The sequence below is a fragment of the Anneissia japonica genome, unplaced genomic scaffold, assembly GCF_011630105.1.
Source record: "Anneissia japonica isolate Jap-2015-1 unplaced genomic scaffold, ASM1163010v1 scaffold1128_len1000024_cov185, whole genome shotgun sequence".
Classification (NCBI taxonomy): Eukaryota; Metazoa; Echinodermata; class Crinoidea; order Comatulida; family Comatulidae; genus Anneissia; species Anneissia japonica.
In genome coordinates, this window is record NW_022705247.1 from 761930 (window position 1) to 770305 (window position 8376).

General features: G+C 34.2%; 1 protein-coding gene across 8 annotated transcripts in view; it reads left to right on the forward strand.

Moving 5' to 3' along the window:
- The window catches only part of LOC117105472, a 63342-nt gene extending 55173 nt beyond the window's left edge, over window positions 1-8169 (forward strand). For all 8 annotated transcript variants that reach the window (XM_033246628.1, XM_033246627.1, XM_033246630.1 and 5 more), the window contains 7 exons: window positions 3362-3582; window positions 4233-4387; window positions 4731-4820; window positions 5370-5486; window positions 5619-5726; window positions 6032-6262; window positions 7249-8169. In XM_033246628.1, the coding sequence (XP_033102519.1) occupies window positions 3362-3582; window positions 4233-4387; window positions 4731-4820; window positions 5370-5486; window positions 5619-5726; window positions 6032-6262; window positions 7249-7443 (1117 nt within the window). In that variant the 3' untranslated portion in view covers window positions 7444-8169. The remainder of the gene's footprint in view (window positions 1-3361; window positions 3583-4232; window positions 4388-4730; window positions 4821-5369; window positions 5487-5618; window positions 5727-6031; window positions 6263-7248) is intronic.
- The last annotated feature ends 207 nt before the right edge of the window (window positions 8170-8376 follow it).

Here is an 8376-nt window from a genome sequence, read left to right on the forward strand (position 1 = left end):
ACATATTGCAAAATAATTTTATACTGGAGCTGAGCTTGGGAGCTAACGTATCTGCCTTCAAATCTAAACTTCTTAAATTGAAATCCATTGCCAAACACCAGGAATTTTTCTCATGATTTTATAAGCTACTCCACTCCCTGTAAATCCTCATAATGCAATATAGAGCACTGCACAGTATTTTCCATATCCTGAAAATTATTATTAACTTTCTGTTGGATGAAAATGGAAAAAAAAAAATCCCTTATGTTTTTTTCATATTCTTCAATTACTGTACAGTGTGTGTTAATGTGTTTGCCAACTTTATGGTTGTACTTAAAAGGTACATGCTCATAAGTTGCTGTGAGTGTTTGGATTTATGATAATATTTATCGCATGTTGACACATTATCTGTTAGAAAATGAAAAGTTTAATGGTTTTTAACAATACGATAAAGTGATAGACTTTAATCTTACTTTAGACTTTCATCAAACAATTGAAAGTTCTGTCGCAGTTTTCTGACCTGGCATTCAAGTTCACATCATTGCATAACATAAAAAGCATACTGTACATTCTATTCTGGTCACCTAGCATTGTGTATGTAATACATGCATTGCATCACTACCAATCATAGGATAGGATGTTTGCATTTTAATAGACATGGATATTGGCTAAAAACCATTGTGGTGTCAGTAAGGAAGCTTTCCCTGTTGTTGTTGTCATCAGGACTAAACTTGTTATTGCTATAGCTATATATGCCGTTTCCTAATATTGTGGTCTAAAAGTACAGTTTTTACCATCCCTCACCCATAATCCCATCAGACGTCTTCCATGGGGACCCTGACTGGAGGTCCTAAGCTGCTCTTTAAATTGGTCCTCTAGGGTTGGTGCCCCTGTGGAAAATCTCTGAAAGTTGGTACCACTGAACTGCTTGTAGGAATGTCTATTAACATTGCAGTTTTTCCAACATTCCTTAGATACCTTTACAAGCACCAACCTGTGCTATGATTTACCTGTATACCTGTCTATAGGGGGTGAGAAAGAAATTTTACTCTTGTGATTTTCATAATATGCAATGTCAAATAAAATTATCAGGAGCACCTTTGTATACATGATATGTTATACAAATATAATAGAGGTTCTGTTAGTACAGGAGGGTCAAAGGTGTCCTACTGTACCTGCCTTTGCATATCACACATTGTCACTTGAAGTTGTATAGGCGTTTACTGTCCAGGAAGTAAAGATAGAAACTTATTTATTTTTCCCATAACAACTAATATAAGTTTGTTAATGTTGTGGTTATGTTGGTTTTTTGTATAAGCCCACTGTCCTAGAATTTTTGGTACCAGTTTACATTCTTTAGCCCTAGTAATATAGATATATTTCCTGGTTTCTATCAGTTTAGGAGTATTATTTTAGTAATATGTGTATAAATGAAATGAGAATTTATGTTTTCAATTTCATGATTACTTTAGCTTATGTCACATGGTGCAATGGTATGGCTTCCACCATACATTCCAATGGTCATGAGCTCAAGTCTGATACTGGTTACGTTACTTTATAGTTACACCCATAACACCTTAGCGCCCCCCCCCCATAAATTATATCCTAGAGCCGCCATTGCTTATGAGTATGAATTGGTACCTGGTAAGTGGCGAAAGATTTGCATTGGTCTCCACTGTCTAAATGCCTTGAAACAGAGACTTTATATTAAATTTGTTTTAATATATAATTATTTAGGCCATCATTTATTCCTTTTTTTGTTTTCAGTATCCTATTAAAAATGTGCAATATTTCTTCTGCTTCCATTGTCTTGTCTAGCAAATCGGCATGGAAAACAGCATTTTTTAAATTAAGTTAAACAATTGAAATAATGAATACCTTTAAAAAAAATTGGTAAACTTGGACATACTATGGGATTATTTCGAATTTGTTCGTCTTCAGTTAAATTGACTTCAGTAAAAAGAAAAACACCCCTTCTCATCACCTCATCAAAAGTGGGCTATGCTATAATGTTGGGTCTAAGAATATTCTGCGAAATCTCATGTATAAACCTAATTTACTACTCAGTCGTGATATTTACCTTGAGGATATGTTTGACCAGTACAACATCCTTGAATGGCCATAATCAAATCTTAAATATGGGTCAAGAAATTTTATAGATATGAAGATGGCCATAGGCTAGGTCAGGGAGGAAACAATGTCATAAGAAGTTACAACTCATATCCAGTTGAACTTAACACAAAGTTGAATGTCATTCGCTATGATTAGTTTAATTACTCTTGCCCAAGGAGGAGGCGCCAGGTATTTAGTAATTAAGGCTTAGCGGTCAGCTCATAATACTTTGATGAATACATTTTCACATAAATAACTTTTTATTTTTATGTTGCTCTTTTTTAATGATTTAAAAATTTACTTTAAAATATCTCTTATATGCAAGCGTCTGTGTTTTTCAGTTATCATTTCAGTTATCTAAATAAAATGTCTCGACAAATAAAAGTACCATTCAAAATATTGTGATCATGTTTTGGCACCATTGCCCCACACTGTGTTTACCATGTTCTATCACCATATCCAATCAAATCTTAGTAAATTAACTTTACCTACAGATAGTGTAAGAAATTAACAAAAAGTGTATAACCAGTGACCAGCTAGAGTAGCAAATATTTGCATATCCACTATTGTTTCCTGTTAGCAAGCTGATGTGTAGTTAGATACTTCCTTGGGTAAATGATAAGTTTTTGCCTTTCCTGAGATAGGAAGAAAGGTTGACCTTCTGTCTAGTTTCCATGGTAATGTGTATTTATATCCAATCAAAATATACCATATTTAGTCCTGCAGTTACACTACACAGTGACCTGGCAATGTTCATAACACACGGAGCTATGTGGAACTCTTAATAACCCACCATGGTTCCTTGACGGGGCTCAGTATACAATGTACAGTATATATACCGTAACTCCACTGGCGAATATACAGTTTGATGATTGGAAAAGATTTATTAAAAAGCACAGGAAAGCTTGGAAAGTAGTTTCCAGACAGGAAATTCTAAATGATGTCAGAGGAGAATTGTGTTAAAAACATTCCTTCAAGGCCAAGGTTGAACGTAATTTTCCATTGAACTATGATCTGTATATTTTTTTCAGTCAATGTTTATGTATCTGCAATTTTTAAAAATTTAACTTTGTCAGGCTGTGTTTAGTTGATCAACTTGTTTCAGTTTACTTATATCATCTTCTTGTGGCCATACAGGCCTGTTTATGTATAACCTTGTAGCTTGGCCCATGTAGACCAGTCTATAATTAAAACATAGTATAAGAACTTGGTCTTAATATTTTTTCCTTTAAAAATTGTTAATATGCAATCTTCTTTTTTATGTTTATAGGAAGAAGCAAAACCCACTCTACGAGGATTTTAGTGTTCATACGCTTGGAGAAAAGAAGGTCTTTGATATCGATGATGATCCTAAGAAGCCCTCATCGTCCTGTTGTGGTAGCAAATTGAAATGTTTCCGTAATAATTGCATCATACCTGTTGTTATACTTTTAGCTGTTGCAGCGATTGTCCTAGTCTTGCTAATGGTCTTTGGTGTTGTGGAACAAAAAGGTAAATATCGCATTGTTTGTATTTAGTAGAAGTGGTTGGCGCATCGGTTGTGGTTTGGACTCCCAACCTCAAGGTCGGGGGTTCAAAACTCTCGCTGTGCAAGTCGCTTGTGTCCTTGGGCAAGGCACTTTATCTACGGTTGTCTCTCTCCACCCAGGAGTACAAGTGGGTACCTGGTAGGTTCAAACACAGCCTGCGCTGAATACAGCTGCAACATTATGGAATTCCCCTATGGGGCTTGAGTGTGTGTTCCATATGTGCTTGATTCAGTGATCCGGGGGTAATGTCAATGGGAGGCGCTATATAAATCCAGAATTATTATTATTATTATTATTTACAGAGTTTATGACTACAATACATTGTACATCCATTTGTAATTGGCTTTACATCACTTGGTTTGGAAATCTGAAAAAGACATAAATTAAATTAGATTAAAGTTTGAAAACATCAGTATTCAAAATATAATTTTAAGAGGTATATTTTATTGTACAGTATTTTTAAGTCATTAAGTCTATATTTTTGTGTAATTCTGTATATTGGTTCCATAGTGCATCAGTTGACATGCTGTATTTTAATTACTAAAGAAATTAATTTAGCATATCATTTGGTTGAAATCTGTTTAAATTTAACTTTCTGTTTCCTTCGTATAGAAACTGGAGACAGTGCATTTGCTGATAAAGTGATTGGCCGTCCATCAACGTTATCGCCAAGTGATTGGCCAACTGTGGATCCTAGCATGTCAACAGAGTATCTACTGAAGAAGGTTCTGGAGCAACAAGAGCAGCTACTGGCTTTAACACAGAAGGTGAGTACTCTATTGATTATTCTAGAAAAAAAGACAATCTTCTAGTTTATATTGCTCATGTGTATATAACAAAATAAATAATATGGTGTATATGGTATATTGTCTATTGTATTCTATAAATATAGCCTAATTTACAGTTCATAAAGTCTTTAGTATGGACCATATTATTGTTTGTTCATATGTATTGACCTTTGACATAAGATAATGCACACTTGAAACTATGAAATGGCTATCTTTGGCTGCAGGCCCTCAAGAAATTCTTACATTTATTTTTTTCTTTCTAAATATTTTCAATTACAAACAGTTATATATAAATCAAATTTTTTTATAAAATCCTAAACAGATTGAGGATCTAGAAAATGCTTTATCTGGCAACGGAGACGATCCACTGAATACTTCGGATAGTACTCGTATTACGATGAACTCTAATAAGGTAAAACTGCTTTGACTACAAATGTATTTAATTTAATAGTATAAAGGTTAAGTTATATATGGAAAACTAAAATATATACAGCTTAATTCTTCTGTGATACATGACATTAAGTCGCCCTAGTAAATGGAGCAAAATGGGGAAAATATTCAGAAGTATTATAAAAACACCATTCAGATATGCATTTAGCATTCATATTAGAATTCTACGTAAGTGTATTTTCATGTTCTTATTTGTATTTTAGTAATCTAGTAAAATTATGCAAGCTTTGGTTAGCCAGTAGAGAATTTCTGCCTCATGTGTGCGTCATGATTTGGCTGGAAGCACACTTTAAATGCAACTTGATGGGGTTTAGCTGATCAAGATGACCACTCTGACTCGCATTAAACTGGCCTGAGGCAGGGCAGTGTGAGAAAATTTGGAAAAAAATTTATATTTAAAAAGAGATACTGTACTCATCTAAAAATTCAAAGACCTGAGTCACATAAAAATATCAGGATGATCCACAACAAAATATTTTTATATATAAAATTCCTTACGTTTTTTTTGCAGATCAAAGAGTTGGAGAAAAGTTTGGAGGATCACAAAAGCAGCGCATCTGCCCAGTTCAACGATGTTGAGTCAAATGCTGATAATGCCTTAGTTGCTATAGCAACTTTGCAACAAAAGGTAAGCTATGAGATTATCCACCTTTGTTGTTGATTTTGTTTGTATTTTTCCTATTTATTATTTTGTAATTATTACTATATTCTCATAATTTATCATGAATGATATTGAATAATTTAAAAACTATTTCCACAGCAAAACACAGATGACGAGAATATCAATGCCAGGGTGGATACCATCAATACTCAATTGTCAGCTCGCATTGACGCTCTTTCTACCAGTCAGGCTGATATCTCAAGCAAGGTAAGTCCTTTGGCGTTAATGGTAATAATATGATGACAATAACAGTGACAATGACGTCTGGGAAGAAGCAGCAATAACAACAACAGTAACAGCAACATCAGGCAACAACAAAGATTTTACGAAGCACGGTGATAAGATAAACACAATGAAATAAAAACGCTGATTTGGAGAAGTGGACTCTTTTTATACATATTAATGATTCATAAAATTAGGATGAACCAACACCTCTAGCTTATACTGTAAAGCACTCTACCACTCTGTCATGGCAGTTCTTTTCACCAACATTTACCCACTTTTTTTCATAGGTAACTATGCTTGAGGTGACAGACATGAGCTTAGATCAAAAATTGATGACGGTCAACGCCACCCTTACCCAAGAAGTTGATACGGTTAGCAAGATGCAAGGCCCCAGGGGTTACAATGGATCCAAGGGAGATCCGGGGGCTGGGGATCTCAGCCTATGTTCCTATGAGATAGCTCAGCATGGAAGTGGTACAGGTAGTACCACAACAGATGTTACCATGACACCAAGTGCTGTAAGTCTGTAGAATATTTTTGTATTCAGTATTCCGAAATTTTAATCTTTGTCATGTAATATTTCTATGATAATGATGATAATATTAAAAATAAGAATACTAAAGAAATCCAATTAACCCAAAAGCAATGAATATCTTGTGTGTCTACGCCAGCAGTGACCCCAAATGGAGTGAGTTGAGCGTTCGAATGGTAAGTCATGGGCTCCGCAAACTACAGCCTTAATATCGGCGCTGCGGTTGGTACCAAGTCTTCTCGGATAAGGCGAGACGTTTTTTATACCTTGTTTGGCAAACCCGCTGACTGCAAATATTGCCGATTTCGAATCAAAATAACATTTTATTTCTGGCCAATATTAGTGCATTTCAGAAAAAAATAAAATTTTTTCTTTGTTTTTATTACGCCTTCTGCTGCCTTGAAATCTCCAAAGATAAGATACGTATATTTGAAGTATTTAACCATCCTATTTTACATTCACCAATAAAATTTTATTTTTATTTTCTCCTCTGTCTTGATGATTTTGGCAAAACTATTTGCTAAATAAGATAACAAAATTTTATTTTTATTTTTATTTCGCCCTCCTCCGATAATCTTTTAAAAAATAAGTACGCGAAACAAGGAATAAAATAACTTAAAAACAGGAAGTCCAGTGTATACCTCTGGCTCATGTGCACTTTAAAGAATCCATTTCATCTTTTGGAAGAGTAAGGGGTTAACAGATAGTGCTTATCTATAAACGGAAGGAAGTTATTGTACTGCTATGGTGCATTTAAGCCCCTGTCATGGAATGATGATAACTAAGCACCTCTCTACGGCTGCTACAGTAGTCATGGACCACGCCACACAATTCAGCCCAATGACGCTGCGAGTTGTGGATTCAATCTAAAATGGGAACAACCTTGTTTAAAATGTTGATACCATTTTAATATAGGGTTGCATATAATAAAAATTTCTTTATTAACTTTTTTCGTTTTCTTTTTCCTTGTAGGATCAAGTGGTGTTCGGAGTGACCTGTTCAACTAAAGGTGGAAGCGCCTACATTCTTAAAGTGTCAAATAGTCCTTCCGCACCGGGACAGAAGCAATACACATGCCAGTGTGCGGGAACGGATGATCCGTTTAACAATAGCCCCGCTGCGCGTTATTGTTACCTTCATTATTGGCAATGCCCTGTAAGCAGTTAGATTACCAGCTGTCATATACAACATGTTTTGAAATTACAGGATTGAATAGGCCTACACATCCACCCTGAATCAATAATATGTTGCACAATTCTATATCAAAAATACTTAGGTGGTTGAAAGAACTATGTAAAATGTGTGAGAACACATCAATCTAAACCATAAAACGTCTAGAAATTAACCAAAGAAACAGAAAAGGATCAGAATCAAAACTCCAACTACCAGAAATTATATGACTGCCACATAAACCATAGGATCTCTTATGATATGGGTATTAGATTAGCCTGTCCTTATCATTAGACTTCATAGGTGAGAGTTATGTGATATGTGTATCTGGTTGTAAAAAAAAAAAAGATTATTCCTGTAATCAAACATGTGTCATGTAGTAGTAGATAAAAACATTGGGTTTACAAATCCAAACATACCATGAATGATTGAATAAGTATTGCTTTTAAACAAGCACCTCACCAAATGTGATTAACAACTCTCAAAGAGTTACAACCACGGATAATGTGGTTTCATTGGCTATAGAGGGCTCACTTCATTATGCACCACATGTTTCTATCTGAGATTTTGAAACATTGTAATTTAATGTTCTTACCTAGTGCCCTTTACCTGGTAACAATGTGTATATATGATGTAAATATTCTTAATTGCTGTACATACATTCCAGCACAACCAGATGTGTGTAGAGGTGTATCTGATCTGATTTAAGTATTGATATATTTAATTTACATTGATATTTATTCATGTAAATTATCAGTGATATGTATTAAATTTTAAATTAATAAAAATGTATTGATAGCTATTGATATATATCAATATTTATTGATAAATCTTAGTATATTGATAAGTATATAGCAGTATTTAGTGATATGTAATTATATATTGATAATATTATATTAATAACTATTTATATGTATCTATGATTATTGA